The 21,303-nt window shown below is 36.8% G+C and overlaps 2 protein-coding genes and 1 long non-coding RNA gene across 8 annotated transcripts; 1 reads left to right on the top strand and 2 right to left on the bottom strand.

Moving 5' to 3' along the window:
* Positions 1-3,114: 3,114 nt before the first annotated feature.
* LOC147542976 (serine/threonine-protein kinase PBL34-like) lies at positions 3,115-7,881 on the bottom strand. Of its 3 annotated transcripts, none has more exons than XM_086632965.1 (6): positions 6,721-7,881; positions 5,626-5,954; positions 5,368-5,503; positions 4,922-5,061; positions 4,720-4,843; positions 3,115-4,325 (listed from the first exon to the last, which is right to left on the bottom strand). In XM_086632965.1, exons 1-6 carry the CDS (start codon positions 6,911-6,913, stop codon positions 3,265-3,267), a joined length of 1,983 nt encoding a protein of 660 aa, XP_086489091.1. In that variant the 5' UTR covers positions 6,914-7,881; the 3' UTR covers positions 3,115-3,264. The 3 variants fall into 3 exon arrangements, with proteins under 3 accessions (XP_086489091.1, XP_086489092.1, XP_086489090.1); XM_086632966.1 differs by having other exon boundaries at positions 4,922-5,058; XM_086632964.1 differs by having other exon boundaries at positions 4,720-5,058; positions 6,721-7,285.
* On the top strand, positions 7,244-12,788 carry LOC147542975 (uncharacterized). Its single transcript, XR_015223158.1, has 3 exons — positions 7,244-9,600; positions 9,860-11,169; positions 12,377-12,788. It is a non-coding gene; the product is annotated as an uncharacterized LOC147542975 (long non-coding RNA).
* A 269-nt stretch (positions 12,789-13,057) lies between these two features.
* Positions 13,058-18,999, bottom strand: LOC147542974 (protein CLP1 homolog). Of its 4 annotated transcripts, none has more exons than XR_015223155.1 (11): positions 18,319-18,719; positions 17,225-17,293; positions 17,003-17,098; positions 16,409-16,650; positions 16,095-16,233; positions 15,949-16,005; positions 15,091-15,222; positions 13,932-14,167; positions 13,486-13,530; positions 13,192-13,410; positions 13,058-13,108 (listed from the first exon to the last, which is right to left on the bottom strand). XR_015223155.1 is itself a non-coding variant. In XM_086632962.1 (10 exons), the coding sequence occupies exons 1-10, from the start codon at positions 18,526-18,528 to the stop codon at positions 13,323-13,325; spliced, it is 1,314 nt and encodes a 437-aa protein (XP_086489088.1). In that variant the 5' UTR covers positions 18,529-18,999; the 3' UTR covers positions 13,118-13,322. The 4 variants fall into 4 exon arrangements, 2 of the variants coding, with proteins under 2 accessions (XP_086489088.1, XP_086489089.1); XR_015223156.1 differs by having other exon boundaries at positions 17,003-17,084; positions 18,319-18,692; XM_086632962.1 differs by lacking the exon at positions 13,058-13,108 and having other exon boundaries at positions 13,118-13,410; positions 18,319-18,999.
* Between the last annotated feature and the right edge of the window lie 2,304 nt (positions 19,000-21,303).

The raw sequence follows: 21,303 nt of genomic DNA, 5'->3' as shown, positions 1-21,303 counted from the left end.
TTTTCTATTTTTTTTTTTTTTTTTTTTTGTTTAAAATCAACTCCATTTATATTAGTCGTTACAAGACATTAATACATCATGAAGATGACAAACACAATAACCGGCGTAAGTTAAGCCAGAAAATGAAAGAAGTCTAAAGTCCGACAACATGAAAGAGGCCTAAAGCCCAACAAATTTATATTATTTATACCTTTAATAACCCAAATTCAACAACAATGGATTTCACCGCCTACAGGAAACAAAGGGACTTCCAAGATTGTGGAGTTTATGTCAACACTATCAATCATTTGGACAACCAAGTGTTGAAGCAATGCCTTGTAATTGCTTGGCAGATTATTTCTTTGAAACAACTTATATAGACCTCCGATTATGTAATTATTGCCAAATCCTATTAAGTGGCGTGTGTGCCATTCAAATTCGGTAGGAGTTTCCGTGGGGCAACCATAAGACGGAAAGAAAAGGCCATAACATACAGGTTCTCGGAGATTCATTTTTTCAACTCAGCATAGAATTGGAATTTATATGTGTAACTTGCGAGTGGACCAGTGTGAAACTTTAGATTCGTTGCTGCCCGGAACCACTAGTCGACAACCCAATAAATGTCTTTTTTTCCTTCGTAATATGTACTACTCCACCCTACTTCCCATTCAAAGTCTCTATTTTCTAAACTCTAATGCATAAGATATGAAACAAGATATCAATTAACTAGACCAGAGATAGAATGGTGGGTAAATTTGAGAAAGAATATCATTTTTGTCTATGGGAACAAGAGCCACTTAATACTACTTTAACTGTAGTTATGCAGTCCGGTGTTTGTATTAGTTATTTAAAAAACAGGGTGCAATCCTCGTGTTGTTATCGTGGTAGGGTTAATGTGAAAATCTCCGAAATTGTTAAGATTTATTTGGTGAACGTGTCCATAACCACAACCGCGGAGTTCTGTTGATGGTTACACGTTAATAATATTCAAACTAGTCAAATTCATGTTTATGGTCTTAAAGTTTCCGTGTATCAAGTAGAATGATGTATTTGATGTGGTTGAATGTCCTATCGTCTATTAGGGTTGGTGAGATATAAAAAGCTAGTTGTTTGTGATCGAGAAATTATTATCCAATTTTTAGTAGAATAAACAACACATGGAATAAAAAAAACTAGGAGAATGGATTCAACCTCTATTAAAATAAGGGGGAATCCAAAACTACTAGTCAATTTGGATTGACCTCAACCACACTTAACCTTACAAGGAAAGGAATTTTTTATGCAGGGGTGGCCCTGAGCCAAAGCGAACAAAGCGTCGCTTCGGGCCACCGGTTTTTAGGGGCCACCGAGACATTAATTTTTGTAAGAAATATATAAGAAGTCCAACTCTCTAAAAAAATTATAAGGGCTCCATTTAAAAAATATTAAGTAAAAAAGAGCCACCAAATTTGATGATCTTTAAATGAACGATGGGCCCAACAGTTTGTTTGATTTATGGGAAAGTAGAGTAGAAAGTGTTGATTCAAAAACTAGTAGAGACAAATGATGATTACGAGAAGCTTAATCCATTTAAAAAATGTGAAGTAAAAAGGGCCACCAATACATTAGGTTTCAAGCTCCACAATTACGAGAAGCTTTGGAAGAATTGGTGGAGACAAGTGATGATTCAAAAACAGTTTATGATGCCGAAAATATATTAAAACAACACTTTGAAAATTTTGAATTCCTTTTGAGCATGGTTATTTGGCATAATATATTGTTTGAGGTAAACTCTGTTAGCAAAACACTTCAAACTGAAGATGTAGATATTGATGTTGCATTAGAGAAATTGAATGGACTCATTCGTTATCTTGAAGATTATAGAGAAGTGAGATTTGAAGAAGGCATGGTTGAAGCTAAAGAGATTGCCATTAAAATGGGAGTTGAAACAACATTTTGGAAAAAACATATTATTCGAAAAAGAAACAGTTTGCCGAGAATGCGTGTGAAGATCCATCAATGTCACCTGAAGAAGCATTTAGAGTTAATTATTACATATGCATATTAGATCAAACTCTTTCTTCATTTACGAGCAGATTTGAGCAAACTAGAAATACAAAGAAATATTTAGTTTTCTGTTTAAGTTAAAAAAAAGTCAAACTCACAAGATGATGGTGATTTGAGATATTCATATGTTCGCCTTGAAACATTTTTCAAGCATAATGAGTCATATGACATAGACGGACTAGACTTATTTTCTGAACTGAAAGTGTTGAAGCGTCTTTTACCAAATGAGATCAAAAGACCAACTGAAGTGCTAGATTTTTTGAAAGATATGAAAGGTTGTTAACCGAACACATGGATTTCTTATAGAATTATGTTAACGATACCAGTTATTGTTGCCTCTGCAGAAAGAAGTTTTTCTAAGTTGAAGTTGATTAAGTCTTATATTCGACCTACTATGTCAGAAGAAAGGTTAAACGAGTTAGCTATATTATCTATTGAGAAGGATATGGTTGACGTCTTTGATTATTCGACGATTATTAGTGACTTTGCATCAAAAAATTTAAGAAGAACAAAATTTCAATGATTGTAATTATCAAAAAAAATTATTTTGTTATATAAATATGATGAAAGGGCCACATTTTCATACCTCGCTTCGGGCCACCGAAAAGTCAGGGCCGCCTCTGTTTTTATGGACACTTCCAAAAATTGCATGTGCTATGTGATGGTAAGTTCATATTGAAGTTCCATTTGATTCTCCAATTTACACTTTCTTCTACTTTTCCCATGTAATACCAAGAAAAGCATGCTTCAACTGACATTCCTAATTGTGGGGTCAAAAACCCATCATCAATATTCTAAACAATTTATTTCTATTTCTAGATTTGAGATGTGGTACCAAATTTCCCTTTACACTTTTTTTACTTTTCCTTTTTTGGATTCCATTGGGTATGTCTGGTCTGCTTTATTTGAGCTTAAGAATCAATAAGAAACTAGGGCTAAGTTAAGTGAATAAAAGAAATAGACATTTCTTGTTGTCCCTTCAACAAATGAGGGTAAGAAGAAAATTAGTATAGTAGAATTCTTCTACCCTTTTGATAATTTCTCAAGCAGAGGAGAAAAGCATAAGACATTAAAAGATGGGTACAAAAATTTCCACCAAAAAGGATGATATTACATAAACAATCAAACTCAATACAAACACCCACAAGTTCATCCAGCCAACCCATGAATACATTTTACAGGTTTCAAACAAAAAAAAAACAAGCAAGTCGAAAATTGATTCGATACTATGTCTGTTCATCATTTTGTGTCTGTGATTTGAATCTGTTCATCTTTTTCAGGCAACTGATTCTGTTCATCATCTATCTGAGGCAATGGAAGCTGTTCTTCATCTTTACTTGGTGATGGTTGCTGGTCATCTTTCTCCGGTGATGGATTCTGTACAACATCTTCCTTGGATGATGAATTCTGTTCACCCTCTTTCTTGGACTTCTGTTTATCTTCTTCCTCTGTTGATAGTTCATCTTTTTTTGGCAATTGATTCTGCCTATCATCTTTTTGGGGCAATGCCTTCTGTTCAGCATTTTCCATTGTTGATGGTTTATCGTCTTTCTCCGGCCACGGTTTCTGCTCATCACTGTTTTTGTTCGGCAGACTCTGTTCAATAATTCTCTCGGCCCATGAATTCTGCTCATCTTCTTTCTTCGATAACAGATCCTGATTGTCATCTTTTTTCGGCATTGTAAGTTGTTTAGGATCTTCTTTTAACGATGGTTGATGTTTATGATCTTGTTTTGATACTAAATGAAGTTTATAATTGTGTTTCGGAGATGGAAGATGTTTATCATTTAGTTTCGGAGAAGGATGATGCTGATAGTAATAAGGAGAGGCATGTGACCCATTTGGAATCGTTAAGCTCCTCATAGGCTGACCCTTTCTAGAAACTGATCCTCCAATTTGTGTTCTTCCACCATTTTTACCAGTCACACTCAGATTCGACCCTGTTCTTTCCACTTGCATCGTTTGATAATAGTATGAAGAGCTAGCCATGTCTTTGAGATTCAGCAACGGTTTGAGAATTTCGACAACTTCGCTCATCAAAGGTCTGGATTTCGGATCTCGGCTGAGACAGTGAGCAGCAAGTTGAGCAGCTTTTTGGGCACCTTTTATCGAGAATTGACCTTCGAGTCGAGGGTCTATTAGCCTGTAAAATCTTCGCCTCTCTCCAAGATGTGGTCTTGCCCATTCAACTAGGTTGTGCTCTCCATTTGGACGGGACTTGTCCATTGATCTTCGGCCCGTTAGCATCTCTAGTAGGACTACTCCAAAGCTGTAGACATCACTCCTTGATGTCAAATGCCCTGAGAATGAGATCGGTTTCAGTTTAACCCCAAACATAACTAGAAATAGAAGATTTGCGGCATTATCTGAAATCCGCAAAATTAACTAAAAAGTAAAAACATGTGTCTCTTAGTTGTTCTTTACCGGGATTAGACATAATTAGTTTTATCGCAATCTTCACATTAATGAGCACCGAAATGGAAGTTATATGTCAGCCACTAGATGACTAGATTGATCCTTTTGTCTATTTAACCAAAAAGATTACCACTTAATTGTTAAAATGTAAGTAGTGTACAAGAGATGAGCAAAGAATGACCGGGCATTAGAAAAAGAACTAGATTTGTAGGAAAACTCAAATTTCTTCTACACAACTAACAGCAAGAAAGGACGAAAAGTTCAACTTAATGTGCTTACCTGTCATCACATACTCAGGGGCGGCGTAGCCGTAAGTACCCATTACTCTAGTAGATACATGGGTTTTATCTCCTTCTGGACCATCTTTGGCAAGCCCAAAATCAGAAAGCTTGGCCTTGTAATCCTGAAAAAGTCTTAAATTAGAAGAACAAATATAAGGAAAAGAAAAATTATTTAATGCCTGTGTAAGTTTTGTATATACCGCATCTAATAGGATATTGGATGTTTTGAAATCACGGTATATAACTGGTCTTTCAGCTTCTTCATGAAGAAAAGCAAGTCCTTTTGCTGCACCGAGAGCTACCTTCATTCTGATGGACCATGGGAGAGGCAGGGACCCTTCTGCAAATAACATGGTTGTTACCAGAGAACGTTAAACATATGTACTTAGCAGTTAAAGGCGGAATAGGTTCGAGATCAGACATGGGCAAATTCTTTATCCACAACGAGTAACTTGGCTGAGATTCGGGAAAACACGGCTAACTTATTACTAACTCATATACATGAATGTGTGTGTGCTTGTCTGGTCACAAAAAATTTTATACATATGCCACAAAACATATTATGGCAATTCAAACCAAACTCCAAAAGATCAATTTTAACGATGATGAATTCCAAAATGTTGAAAAAGAAAGAAGCAATTCGTACTTCTAAAAAGGTGGTTCTCCAAGCTCCCTCGAGGCATGAACTCATACACAAGCAGCCTTTGATCATCTTCGATGCAGTAACCAATCAGTTTAACTAAATTAGGATGAAGAAGATCACCAAGAAAATTTACTTCAGCCTGCAAGAATTCGATGATAGTCAATGTCCACATGCAATGAAATAAGAAAAGACAACACAATGAGGATAGTAGTTTAGATGTAAAAAAGGAAGAAAATATAGTGTTTGTGCAAGATCCCGTACCAGCCACTCTCTATGACCTTGAAGTCCATCGTGATTAAGAGTCTTAACAGCGACAGTAAGGCCAGTACCAGGTTTCATTGGAGCAGTTCCATTCTCCTCAATCCAACCCTTAAAAACACAACCAAAGCCACCTTCTCCAAGAAGACTTTCGGGTCTGAAATTCCTTGTTGCTGACTTAAGCTCACTAAACGCGAATTTTCGGAGCTGAGAAGCAATCTTTAGTTCCTCGCTTAACTTGGGTGTAGATGGGTTACTTTCAATACTACTAGTCGTTGTTGTAGAAGATGCTACAGGAGCAACTGGCTGTCCGTTGCTTGTATTATTATTCGCTGTCCACGTGCAGAAATGAGGAATTAGAATGATAATTGATCTGATTAGCGAACTCAATACGTTATTGACTAAAAGTGATGAGGAATTAGAATGATAATTGAAAGTTGAAACATCGAGAAAATCATCAAGTGGAATTCATAACAGAAGCATTTCAAATAAAAACCAATAGAACCGCAGATTTGTATAAATAGACAATTAACAAGTCGTGGTTACACATGTAGAAACAAAGAATTCAAGGCGTTAACAAACGACAAGACTCGAGGCCTTCTTAACTAAAATAGTTACAAAAATCAATAACTGGAACAAAATGATCAAGGAAATCATAATAACATTCTAGTGAGCTAGAATTAGCAAAATACTTTGCATGAAACCGAATAGAAACGCCGCTTTTATGGGAATGAATCTAATAGAATTGCCGATACATACCAAATTTAAGAGATGTTATTCATAAATGATCCACTAAAAATTCTCCAGTAGTCCCAGGATAGTTAAGCTCTTACAGATCCAAAGGAAATGAGTGACTTTGGTGTCCCGTCGTTTTCGAAGAGAATATAACAACAATAAATCATGCCAATGAACCAAGATAGATATATAGTATCATAACAAACACCCATAGCTAGTCAGATAACACAATTTTAGAAAACTATGAAGTTAAAAGAATTAAATAAAACATGAATTATTTAAAGTGAATTAAGCCAAACCAGACAAAACAAATAGAAAAGTAATAGAGATTTATACTAAACTGAAAGAGAAAGTGGAGATTACCATAACTAGTACTCATTCCACTTATAGATGTATCCCCTTTGGATTTTGATGAGATACAATTACCCATCATATAACTAAACCTAATACTCCAACAACCAGTCTCCTTCTCTACCTCCTTGTCTTTCTTCTTCCTCCCTTTTGATTTCTCTAAACCCCATTTCTCAACCTCAATACCATCAGGTGCTAATCCCATTATAAAAGCCCTAAATGAAAAAATCCATACTCATAAAACCCAACAGATCTCTCAACCACCAAATTTATACCCTTTCATCAGCCCTAAAGATTTAAACCCTAAATGAACCCAGAATCACTCAAAAACAAAAACAATCCCTTGTTTTACGGAATCTACTCAGGAATTTAAGACCCTTTTAAACCCACAACAAAGATCACAAACCCCAAAAAATGCCCTAAAAAAACAACCCTTTTTTAGGGTACCCACTCTTTAGATGTCCAAGATAGTATCAGTACTAAAAACAAGAACAGATTGTTCCTTAATAAATTCTCTAATAACCCACTAATGGAAGTGTATATAGATACAAAATGAACTATCTTCTTCTCAACAACAAAAAGTAAACCTAGAAATGGGTATTCAAATAGTTAGAACTTGGACCAAATTAAAGCTTGAGAATCCAAATTTGATGATGTTTATTTGTATTTGCTTAAGAAAACAGCAAGAAAAGAGATGAAGAAGATGATTCTAACTTTGCCCTAATTCTTACATTGAGAACAAAACTGTGGGTGGTGGGTAATGGGTATCTTTTTTCTTTCTACAGGCATCAAAGAGTGAAGAAGGGAAAAGAGTTTTTAGAGAGAGAAAATGATTAAAGTTAATGAGTGAGAAGTGAGAACCAGACAGAGTAGAAGAGAAAGAAAGTAAAGAAGAACGGTCAGTATGGGGTAGTTCGGGCAGAAAGATGTTCGGAAGGTCGGGGAAATGTCCGGGCAGGAGAGAGAAAGAAAGAAAAAAGAAAGACCCAATAGGGATGGATGGATACTCTATGAGAAGAACACGCAAATTGAATATTTGTTTGAAAAATTATCTTCTTTTCCTGCCAAGTTAGAATTTGACGATGAATTCGAGGTAAGTATATCTCGAGGATGTTTTTTTATGTGAATCCCGAGGATGTTATTTTGTGCCTCTCCATGATCTTCCTATAACTCAAAAATTCATCCATTATTTCGAGGGAGGTTTTATAGGCAACGCCCAAAGTTGTTGGAAGCAATCTTGACATAAACAATTCCTAGTTTGGTTAAAGGCCATGTGAATTTTGGAGGCAATACCTCATTCAATGTTCGACCTAATGAAGTAAATTGCCGTAAGGTCATCGCCGGCCAGACTCAGTCGTCGCCGACCAACGACCTTAAATTTTTTTCTTCTTCTTCTTGCTTCTTTTTATACTTCTCTGTCTATCTCGTATCTCCAGCGAAGGGGAGGAGTCCCTTCGCCGAAAATATTTGGTTTCCAGACGAAACCGAATCTGAATTCGTTTGAAACCAGACTTTGAAGGTCTGGTTACAAACCAGATCTCGTCTGGTTTCTTTGTGAGAGAGAGAGAGAGAGTAAACCAGACCTTTGGCCGGAAATCATCACCGGTTGAATATAAGAAGAAGGTAGAATAATAGAGAATATTTTTTTTTTAAGTTAAGGTCGCCCGTCGGAAATCAACGCCGGTTGACCGACGACTTTTACCGGAGAAGAAGGGGATGACATTGCTTCTAACTAAATTTAATCAACTTGATTGACTAAGTTTTAGAGACAAAATACATTGTCTTTAACAACTTTAGATATTGCCTATAAAATTACCCTTATTTCTAGTCTAGCCTAAGAGTGAGAAAATGGCCTGAACCAGTGTAGAACCAAATTGAACCGATCAAAATCAAAATGGAACATCAAACTGTGACATTTACTATTATGGATCAATTTTTATGAATGGTTGGCCGGTCTCAGACCCTTGATATTTAAAGTGGAAGATTCTTACTACTCTAGCCAAGGATTCTTGGTTACTATTATGAATCATACTTCATGTTTGTATTACTTTTTTTTAATGATAATATAATATTTTGGGGATAAAATAGTGAAACAAAAATTCTGGTAAAATTCATGGGTTCATCATGCAAATTCAAAAATCATATATTTCAGAAAAATTAATATTACCATCTGTAAATAATCTCCTTGGTCTCCTAAATCAATTTGGGTCAGCCTCTGGCCAGATGATAAACTTCCAAAAAAGTGGGATATTTTTCAGTGCCAATGCTCATCACAAGCACTGTAAATTAGTCTCAAGATCCTTAAGGTCAAGCAAATCAACAAAAAGGACCCATACCTAGGGATCAACATCTTTATAGGCAGAAGTAAAACTGCTTCATTCCTCCCTATTATTGACAAGCTGAAACAAAAACTTAGTAAATGGAAGAGTAATCTTCTCTCTCAGGCAGGCAAGGGTGAGCTTCTTAGGTCATCTCTAGCTGCTGTTCCCAGATACCAGATGGCTATCTTTGATATTCCAATCAGCATCAAGAAAGTCATGACTTCTCTTCAGAGAGATTTCTGGTGGACAAAATCACCTCATAACAAGAAAATATACTTCAAGAACTGGTCTTCTATCTGTAAACCTAAATCTTTAGGAGGACTTGGATTCAGAAACATTCACTGGGATAATCTAGCCCTCAGAAGCAAATTGAATTGGACTGCTAGAACTAATCCTAACTCCCCTTGGGTTAAATTTATGAATGCAAAGTATTCTTCTACCAGTACATCTCACAGTCAATCTTGGTTGAAGAAATCCATTCAGAAAAACCAGAATTCAATTGATGCATACATTATCTGGGATATAGGAGATGGAACCCAAGTCAAGATATGGTCTGATCATTGGGTACCAGGTATAAACAAATTGGATATCCCTCCTAACATTCATGGTTTTATTAATGTCTCTCAGCTCATTACTCCTCAGAAGACATGGGATCAGAATGCACTTTCTTTGCTCTTCTCAGAGGATATCAAACAAATAATACAAGCTATACCTCTCAGCTCAGATGTTGATTGATGAGACATGGAAATGTCCCATCTGAGACTCTTAATTTAGACGAGTTAGTCTCTCTAGAGCGATTACTCTCACAAATTACTCTCTTTTATGTTCAGGTACCTTTTTACAGAGTTACGCGTGCAAAACGGATAAAGTTGGAAAGAATATATACAGACTAGGGGCATTTTGGTCATTTGTTGATTCTGACTTCTTGGTCAAGATTAGTGTTCGGATGGAAAGTAGAGTCCAAGACGAGCCCGTAGGCGAAAACGGAAGTCAAATCGGAGTCCGAATCAATAAAATAGAGAAGGTCAAAGTTCGGGTCAAACTTGGTGGGACTAAATGACAAGATAGACACATGGCACGCTACAGGGAGGTAAATCTGACGGTCTGGATAGTATTCGGGCTAGCTTCTGTTACTTGGACGGTGCATTTGGGATTTAATATGAACTGTTTCCATGTATCCGCACCCATGCTATTTGCGCGTGTTACCGTGACCAGGTGACGAAATCCAACGGTCGAAACTCTTCACGCACACATGGCGTCATTAGCAGTGGGCGTTGCACCTTCATTCGTCAAGCCGCGAAGCACAGAATCTCTCATTCTTATCAACCAAAACCGAGTACGTGATTCTCTTTCCCTCCATTATCTTCTCTCAAAATTCAAATTCAAGATAATGGAGGATAACTCGAATTTGTCTTGCCGGGTCTATACATTAGAGAGAGAGAGAGAGAGGGATTGAAGGTGTTAGTTTGTTTGGATCCAGGAGAGAGAAGGATCTTGGTTAATGAAGAAAATCGGTTGGATGTATTTAGAGAGAGAGAGAACCGAGGGATTTGGTTCAATTAGAGATCAAAACAGAAACAAAGAATTTCGATTGGGTTTTGGTCTATAAAAACAGAAGAGAAACAGAGATCATAAGACGGATTTTAGAGAGAGGAACAGTAGAGAGAGAGAAGTTGAGTCTCGGCTTTGATAGAACAGTAGAGAGAGAGATTGTTTTTAACTTTGATTTTTTGTTTTTCTTTGAAAACTCTGTTTCTTAGTGAGAAAGAGAGAGAGATTACAGAGGAAGAGAGAAAGTTAGAGAGAGAGACAGAGAGATATTGTAGAGAGACTCGGTTTTGAACATCAATTAAATCTTAGTTTTATTCTTTTTTTTTTCTTTCTTTATTGTTCCTGTTTCTTAGTGAGAGAGAAGTAGATAACATAGAGAGAGAGAGATTAGAGTAAGAGGGAGAAAGAAACAGAAAGTTTAGAGAGAGAAAGAAGGTTGAAGAAGATGAGAAAATAAATTTCCCAGAGGGAAACCATTTTCGGGAAGACGAGAAAATCGTTTTCCCAGAGGGTGCGTTTGGCAAATTTCCGGGAAAAACAGAAGGAAATCAATTCCTTAGGCTCTGTTTGGTGGGAAAATCACAGAAAAGTAAGTTTCTTTCTTCTTTTTCTTATATTACTTCAAATTTTTATTGTTTCTAGCATGAGTAGCTAAGTCTTTTATATCTAGGGTTTTAGATGAAGTCATAATAATTATTTTCCCGATAATTTATTAAAGTTTTTACCAATTTAACGATAAAATCTTCCGGGTTTTTAGACCGTTCATGGACTAAAACCTGAGTTATATAAAGAACTCTCTAATTAGATCAAAATTAAACTGTCGTTAGAATTATTAGGAAGACGGATTCGAAAATCCTAGATTCCCTTTTTCTGAATACCGATTTATTTCTTTATTTATTTTTGAGTTTTATATTTTATTTCTATTTTACCATCATCAAGCCAATTTTAAATCTCAATAGTTTTAAGGTTAGAATTTAGTTTAACTTAGTCTCTGAGGAACGAACCGGTCTTACCGGAACTATTACTTGACGCCCGTATACTTGCGGGTGGAGACCTTTTAGGGTAACCTTTTAGGCCCATCATTGATACACAGAAGTGAGAATGATCTGAATCAGGAGTTTACTCAGTTTCATCTTATTATAAGTTTCTTATACACAACCCTTTAGGTTCACAAGCTACCAATCTTTCTCCTACCCTCAACTTCAATTTATGGAAACCATTGTGGAACCTAAGAGTCCATCCTAGGATCAAGCTTTTCCTCTGGAAACTAGCTCAAGATATCCTCCCTGTTAACCTAAAACTCTCCAAAATATTCATTAATGTCTCTCCATTATGTCCCTTATGCTCTACAGATGATGAAAGCCAAATCCATCTTATTCAAAACTGTAAAGTTACAAAGGAATTTCTTCATCATGTTTCCCCCAACTTGGCACAACAGATAAATGCTCAAAACTTTACCCAGTGGTTCACATGTCTTCTTCATCTCCAACCAAATACTTATCCCTCTATCTCCCTTAAACCCCTTGAGCTGATCTCCACTGCCTTATGGCACTTGTGGAAGAAAAGATGTGATATAGTTTTCAAAGGACATAATTTGAATATCAATCTACTTACCCAAACTACAACAATCTTTATAAACATTCAAAACACAAATCTCAAATATTATCCGCTGCTAACTTATCTTCCCACTCACTGGCAGCCTCCACCACCAAGAACTATCAAGATTAACTATGATGCCTCTTATATTTCTCAATCTCTTACAGCATCTTTGGCTTTTGTGGTGCATGATTCTACAGGTAACCAACTTGCAAGAGAAACCAAAATCTCCTCCAAAAGATTCGTAGACGAAAGTGAAAGTGAAGCAGCTTTGATGGGCATTTTGTGGGCTAAAAATCATGGAGTTAGGAATCTTATTTTGGAAGGTGACTCTCTCAACCTAAACAACTTTTTGCTGGGTAATAGGAATACACTCCATTGGACGGCGAAGCACATTACCAAGGAAATCAAGCTCCAAGCTCTATGTTTTACTTCAATTTCTTTATTGTATGTAAATAGAAAGTTAAATAGCAAGGCTCATAATGCTACTATTAACTGTAGGAATTCAGGCATTCCTAGCTACTCTTGTCTTCCTAACTGCTTTTCATCCCATCATGGCAACAATGTAACAAACCTTACTAATTAATGCTATATTTGTGTTTTAAAAAAAAATCAGCTTTAATTGGCCCAATGTAGAAGGACAAATCTATCTCCTTCTTTTTGTTGTTGAAAAGGACCGAACAAATTTATCTTGTTTTTGAACTTGTTTATAGTCTATTTATACTGAAATGTGATATAACTTTATCGTAATTTAATATCTTCTCGATATATAACAAAATTACCCAATCTATATTTTAAATATATATCCTTATATCTTTATAAGATTACTATGTCCAATCTTTTTTTTTGTTGAAAGGATTACTATGTCCAATCACTCGACCTTGACTAAATATTTCATTATTTGAGCAAGAAAATAAAATATTCATTATTTGCTAAGAATATTTCTTGAAATTTTCGACTTCATAAATAATTATATTGTTATGACATAAGAAAGACATTTGAATGTAAATTCTGCCCTCTCTCCCTTTCTCTCTCCACAGAATTTGCAGATACATCAGAAGTAAGTTTTAGAAAATGTTTTTGAAGCGGATTATAAGAAGTACCACATTAACATCGGAGATGCTCGGAGTCGGAGCTCTAGAAAATTCAGGTTTCGATCCATGTTAAAGACCCCACTATCAAATATTTGCTTGGGAGATCACCTGCAGCTGGAGAAAGGTATGTAACTTTCTTCCTGCAGATAACCAAACACTCAATTTCACATGAAACATACATAATCAGGATTCAAGGATATTGTTTAAGATCTTACCTTTGAATATCAACGTCCGTAATAAAAATGAATCCTGCAACATTACTGCATCGACGATATGTAGTTATATCAGCATCTTTGAGGAAGAAGAAGGACCAGTAAATGAAATAGGTATTGTTGATTCATGAAAGTAATATTTTGAAAATATATACCAAGAAAATAAATCAGGTCTCATATGTGGTTTTTCTTCGATATTGGTATTGAATAAAACAACTTCCTCACAAAAACAACAAAAGATGGTATTTTTTTGGCTTAACGTACCATTCGTATTAAGCCAACTATTCTGAGTTTGGGACTTTGGGTAGTAGTTTTCTTTTAGGTTACAATCCAACATTTTTTATGGCACTCTATATTAGAGTATCGCGGATTGAAATCTAAATGCAACCTATTATAGAAATAAGAAAACTGAAGGAAAAAAGCATAGCCTCTATATGGCCTTAATTTACCTGGAAACAACTTGATCGGGTTCTTGGGCAAATGAAACAGCAAGGACTAAATGGAGCAGGTCACGGCTAATATTCACGGGGACCAGCCTTGTTGGGTCTGCTGTTGGTTCCGCTCCAATTGGTAGAGCTGACCGAGGTGCCTGAGGTCCACCACCAATCCGATAGACAAACAGATCACTGAAATTTGCGGTATTTGAATGCGGAGCGAGCTCATTTTCGACGCCGTAGAAGTATTCCTAGGAATTCCATATCATCAATAAAATGTTTATTCATTTCAAGTAAAGAATGCAGGAATACACCAAAGACACAAAAATGGAGACCTCCATCGACACCATTCCTAAAGCACAACGTCGACGCTTCCTTCTCCACTCTAACTGAACCAGCTGGTATCGGATGTATTATTCATGATGAAGAGGCAAATTTTATAATTGCAGCTGCTGACACAGTGCGCGGCCAAAATGCTGAAGAATGTGAAAGCATGGCAATCCACTGTAGTATGTTATGGGGCACAGCAACTGGGGATTGATCATGTTCATATTGAAAGTGACAACCTATCGGTGATCCAGTTCATAAATGGTAATAGTGAAGGGCTACATTGGCAATCCAAGAAGATTTTGAATCAAGTGTTAGCTTTGAAAGATCAGTTCACAGGCATCATCTTCACCTATGTTCCTAGGGAAGTCAACGTCCAGGCAGATGCTCTCGCTAAACGGGGTAGACGTTATGGTCAAAGAGAAATATGGAATGTTATACCTTCTTTTGTTCCCAAACTATAACGACTTTGTTTTCTTTTGTGGTTAATGTTATTGCCTTTCATCTTAAAAAAAAAAGTAGCAAGACCCAAGTACTTGTAGGAAAGAAGTAAAGAACAGCGTAGTTATTTGGAGAAAGTAGAAACCATGCCAAAAAACAGCATTAGACGTTAATACCATTATTAGTGTATCAGTACTTCTATGTGATGCTCACTACTTTTCTTACATAAAAGGTACATCAACAAAGAACACTTATGCCCATTCATGCAGTTAACTTTTGTTACGAAAAGTAATCGATGATAATAAGAACTAAAAGATGAAAAAGCCAAAATAAAGGAATGAAACTTTACATAAAGAATGCAAAATCTCATCCACGAATAAAACAAGTTAAAAAGCTCGCATATTACCCTTATCCTGTTGCTCCTGGACTTCTGTCGAAACTTGGGATTTCTAGACACAACACCACCTGACTTCTGAAGTTTCACAACATCCACTGACTTGTTTTTCAGAACATCTTTAAGCATGCTGCAAAGTTTTTCCTAGAGAGAGTTTCACACAAACAAATTAAGATTAGGTTGTCTAACAACTGCTTTTGGGGGCAACGAGTAATTAGATCTACTAGATTCATAAGAAATTCTTGTTAAGAAATCAATTACGCAATACCAGATAATGTTTCCATAGAAGACAATAGATAAATCGAAGTAAATCAAAACCAAGATCAGTTTATGCTAAAGATAGCGGAAGGGCTGAGCCGCTGAACCAAACTATACAAAAGAACTCACTGGAAAACAGGAGAAAATAACTAGACAAAGAAAGACATCATTATCACATATTTACACACTTCCAGTCAATCACATTGAGTAGATATCTAGAACTCTCAGTCAATAGAAAGGATTGTATATGCTAAAGCTGAAGGCAAAATCAGGAAATCTATGAACATATTGGAGATAGGTAGAACCAGCATTGAAAAATGTCCCACGGACATATCAAAAGTAAACTTTTTTACATTAACCTTCTGAGAGGCATCTAACATTGTCTCATAGTCAAAGTTGATGACTGGCTAGAACCGCAGAAAATATTTCTTGCTTCAGTCCAGAAGATTTTAGCATTCAGATATCATAAAAGGATAATTAATTGAACACCAGTTTGAGTGATGAAGTGACTTAGTATATGGGATTGTGGGTTACCTAGTGATTATGATTTGTAAGAGTTAAAATGGGGAACTTATCATTTTAATGATCACAAAAAACCAAAGAACAGTTTACCTGACCAATAACCAAAACTACATTAACGTTGAATGCATCAATAGCATGAAGAAGCAACTGCGAACAACACAGCAGAGTAAACAGATGGATTAGTCAACATATTCACTTGTAAATAAAGGTAAATACACCTTATATAGAAACTATACCTCATAACCAACTCCTTCTATCCACCCCATAGTATTGATCACCATACCAGCAGCTCGAGCTTCAGCATTGCCAGAAAATTGTCGCTCGAGGGTTTGAGAAAGCTCCTTCACAAGAACTTTGTACAGTTCTGAATTGACACTGTAAGGTGACATATCAACAACACCCGTTAAGTTGAATACAAATTACACAATTTATTACCGAGATGCGGTGACAATTGGTTTATTGAATCCCTCTCAAATAGAGTAGCTGAGTTGGCACGTGATATTTGAAGCTAAATGAATTTGGAAATAGTAAAGCACCAGCTGATTTTTACCTGGGTGTTGTGTGTCCATAATAGTAAACAAGGGGCATTTCAAGAGGGATCCCTTCAACAGGGTCGATTGGCATTTCAATTGGGGTAGCAGCAATACACCCAGGAATAGTTATAGCCCCCTGACCAATATCCAAATCCACAAAAGTAGGCTTCCAACGTTGTTTAGCTGCCCAACTAAGAAGCATCCTTGCCAAGGTACTCTTTCCAGAATCTGTAGGTCCAACAACAATTACCCTGGGACCCTGAATCATTAAGAAAATCATAATTTGATATCAGCAGGAGATAATGCATGTGTCCAATACATTAAAAACACACTTATCAGTGTATATATATACACAGGGCAAGCATATATCATCGTCATGAGCGCCTCATGTTGGCATATCCATAAAACATAATTCTTGAGACTTGAGATTGTTTGAAAGTGCGATGTGGTAAATAGAGAAATACGAGGGGTTGGGGGAAAGGAGAGCTACAATTCATATTTCTGGCGAAAAACTTATTTTCCCTATTTGTTGATTGTTAGTGTCACATCCGGGCACCTAGTGTTAGATGAAATTTGCGTTATATAGGTATAGTGGTACATCATGGGAATACCTGTGAAGAATCATTTCCATTGCTTGAGTTTTCTTTGGCGCGTTTTCTTCGTCCATCCAGTACAGCATGAACATTTACATAGCTAATCATAGGTGTCTAGACCAAACAGTTAGAAAATATCATATTGCAACAACAAATCATAAATAGAAAACTATTTCACTGGTAGTGATAACACAAGTGCCAAAATTATCATACATCAGATAATACAGAAAGAAGGTTTACCTCATCTGCAGTGTAATCCGTTTCAGTGGTCCCATCGATTTCGATTGTGGCTCCATACCAAGTAAAAACCTGATCACATACCATGACCGAGTTTAATTCTTAATGTAGATTGTAACTCCTATATATCGAAAACCAGTTGCAGTTCCTAGCACAATCAAATATAACTCAAAAGGGGCATGCATTTGATGAAATGAGGTCCATATTTTACTGCACGGGAGAATTTGATACCTCTAACCCATCGTAACTAATAAGATTATTGACTCATAAAGAGGATTGCGCAAAATAGATGAGAAAAGACTGAAATGTTGATAGTGCACTAAAACCACAAAAGAAAGATCTTACGACTGGATATCATGAACTCTTCCTAGATCAACCGTGGATATCTGAAAAAGAAGAGTGAAATGTGCCCTGAATCCAACATGGACGCCAGATTTCACCTAATCAAGAGAGAGAAGTTTGGGTGAATTCCGGCCGTCCACAGCAGATTTCGTTAGATTATGTCCAGCTTTTCAGGCATCCACCATTTTTCTTCCTAAATTGTTATCTTTTCTTCTGATAACACTAGTACTATCGTAGTCGACAGTCATTTGAAGGCTATAATGCTAAACATATATCCATTTACTAAGAATTTAACACCGTTACCAATTTAAATCTCATTGGGAGGTCAAATAGTGAATGGCTCATCAGACTGCATTCTAAGTTTCCCTGATAAAATAAAAATTGAAAAAGCTTTGCTTGATCACTCACTGTCTTGACCCACCACTTCAATTTCGACGAAAATCATATCTACCACTTAATTTTGTGTAAACTACTGAGATTTGTGAAGTTCACCTCTGATCTCATCAGTGAAAACCACTTAAGAAGTAAGCACAAATTTCAGCTTAAACCCAAATATATCTAGTCTACCTAAAACCCTGAATACTCATCAAATTGAAAACCCTAACACAATCAATGAAATCCGTAAAGAATCCTATGCTTAATCAAAATCCAAAATTTTCAATTTAGCTACTACTCTAAATCAAAATCCGATATTTATGCATAAAGTTGACATGATTAAGAAGAGATTAAATAAAGAGAGGGAAGTGAATTTTTACAGCGAATTTGAGTCTGGGATGAAAAGTGAGCCAAATTTCAGGAGGTAATTCGGAGCCGAAAATCTCAGCTGTACCGGATAATAGACGAAGACGAATAGGGGTTTCCATTCCTACTTCAATCCTTAGTTCGCATTCTTTCTCTAACTTCACTTGCCGCTTAGTTGACGATGAACCCATTACTGTTGGTGGTACTGGTGGTGCATAAGCCATCTCCAATCTCTCTCTCTCTCTAAGATACTACTAGTTCTCTCTCTTTCTCTTGTGCTGGTTTTGAAAACCCACCGGCAAAACAAATCGGCGAGAGGAATAAATGGTGGAGGAAACTTGACCGTTGTTCTTTGGAGGGGATTCTCTTGTTTTTTTTGCTAGCCTTTTGACGGAATGAGAATAAAAATAATTATAAGGGTGCTTGTGAAGGCACCCCACCAAAAGGCGGTTAGCGGGCGGGCTCTGTTAGCACCGGCCTCATTTGTAAACATCCGGTCTCATCTAACCTAACCCTAACCTCCAACCAAATCTCACAATTTGAATACTAATTTGAGGAAAAACCTTCATTTCCTCTCTCTGAAGCTCAAAACCGAAGCTCCATCAATCTCCTCACTTAATCTCTCGTAATCTCACTCGATTTTGTCAAATATTTCTCTAAATCAGTCCTTCTACACTCTAAGGTAAAGAATCAACGAATATTTGGTGAAGACGAAGTAGAAATCAGGTTCGATTTGTTCCTTTAAAGTTGGTTCAAAAACCCTAAATTTTTATGATTTTCTTGAATTAATTTGTTGATTGAATGGTTGTAGACATCAATAGAATAGAATAACATGTTTAGAATGTTGTTTACTATAATTTCGAACACATTTAGAGGGTTTTATGTCAAGTTTTTGAGTCTGCCCTAGCTCGATTTACTACTTCATGATTTTGCTATTACGTATCGAACAAACTGGTCCAGTCCGTTTCGGTCTTCCTGATCACGGATTACCCAATCCGTGACATTGAAGACCATAACAAACTACTTCCCAGTCCGTGACGGATAGGATAATCCGTGACTGGCTAAAAAGTCGTTGATTACCCTGTCTGTGACCTTTCAGTCCGTCACGGCTGTCCGAGTCCGTGACCTATGCTTATTTTTTTTTCTAATCGTAGGATTTCAGTCGCTCTAATCTTCATTATATGTTGCCTTTAGTTATTATGGAATCCCGTGTTCCTCCAATGGTGAGTGAAAGAGGTGGTAAGCAACAACGAAGAAGATGAGATGAGAACCAAACTTCAGAGGAAGAACCTTCTGTTTCGACAACAGAAACAGAAGTAGGGGGGTCATCTTCAGTCTCGGATCCGTATTCTGGAGGTCCGACAGATCTTACGCTGCTACCGTGTTTCAAATATCATGTTGCTTTCACGATTTGGAACAAACCGGTAAGCAAATATTATTTTCTAATTTTAGTATATATAATAGGAATTTTGTTAATCATCAATCTAAAAGAATTTATCACACTACTACTTGGCTCCCTCCAAACATGGGGGTAAAATTTCTCTCCATTCTCGATTCTATCTCTAACAATTTCAGGTCAACCCATTGCCTCTAGCGATGCATTCCTAGCCCACAATGCAATTGGAGGGAGTAGAGATTCCTTTGCGAGTTGAATGGACATAAAGTGACCACCATTATATGTAATGCATACAATTTTATAACCCTCAGAGCATGGACCACTGTGTAAAGGTAAGAAAGTTGTCGAACAATCGTAACACAAATGAACTAATATGCAATTGTAGCGAGTCATCATAACCATACTAGTGTACGGGTGACTGTAGAACCAATCATCCGGACATGTATAATTGAAGTTGTTCGGGACACTTAATATCAGAGTGTAATCTCTTTGTCCAAAAATATCATTGTAAAGTGTGTGACGTACCTCAAGTTCTTCTATGACATTTTCGCGGACTTGGTTTCAACCATCTTCTATGGAAAACCCAAGTCCTTTACCAATGGCATAAAACCCACAATGACCATCGCCTGACACATCTATAATGTCATCCAAGAAGTGATGCATAACTAACATAATCATTTCTTTGTATCTTTCAACACTGGATTTGGTTGCTTTGGTTGCTTTGTTAACTTAGGTACTGTCTGAGGAGAGGGAACATATTCACCAACACACTTGGCATATTCGAAAGCAGATGGGTTCCTCTTAGTAGATTTTGCAGCTTCTTTTTCTTTTTTGCTCATTCTTCTTTGTTTCGGAGTCTCTTTGGTCTTTGTTTGTTGCAATGACAAACACAAGTTTGTCAGGATCGGACAAGAAATGTCCCTCAACTTCTCAAGTATTGCGGACCACTGAGGACCACTCGAATTATCCCACAATAAATAAACGTGTTCCATCTCATGTGATGTGCCGAGGTCCTTATAAATCTCCGGAGTCGAGTTAATCGATAGTTTGGTCCATTGGGGGTGAAAGATGTCCTTAAGACATACCTTATCTCGATTCATCAAAGATACCATCTCATGAGCACAAGGGAGACCATAGACATACATTAAGAACACATCCGCAATTTTGAACGTTAATGTCAATCCCATTTGCACGGTCGATCTCATCCACCATAAGATCTAATGCAGCGTGCGAGACATAACCACGTAGCTCTTTCATAAACTTGGTTTGATGGCCTTCCTTCACCTCTATTATGACTGCGCTCAAAAGATGCTATAATTTCACCTGTCTCACTCGGTCATGATATGAATAGATTCCCAGCACGTAACATAGTTACCTTCGGAGTTACATAGATATCTCTTCAATTTGGAATGAGCACCTTCCACACGATTTGTTGTAGTATTTCTCATGTGTATAACCCCGTTAGTCCAGGCAGTCACAAATCTCTCTTTCAATTCCAACCAGGTATTCTGAACATAACTAATAATTTTATGATGTGCGCCTGACAAAAACTTGATAAATGTTTCCACCGCCTCATTATAACTACTTTCGGTCTCAGCATACA

This window comes from Eschscholzia californica, unplaced genomic scaffold, assembly GCF_041429995.1.
Source record: "Eschscholzia californica isolate CP2 unplaced genomic scaffold, dmEscCali1.0.p SCAF_4, whole genome shotgun sequence".
NCBI lineage: Eukaryota > Viridiplantae > Streptophyta > Magnoliopsida > Ranunculales > Papaveraceae > Eschscholzia > Eschscholzia californica.
This window is presented reverse-complemented; position numbering and strand designations above follow the sequence as displayed.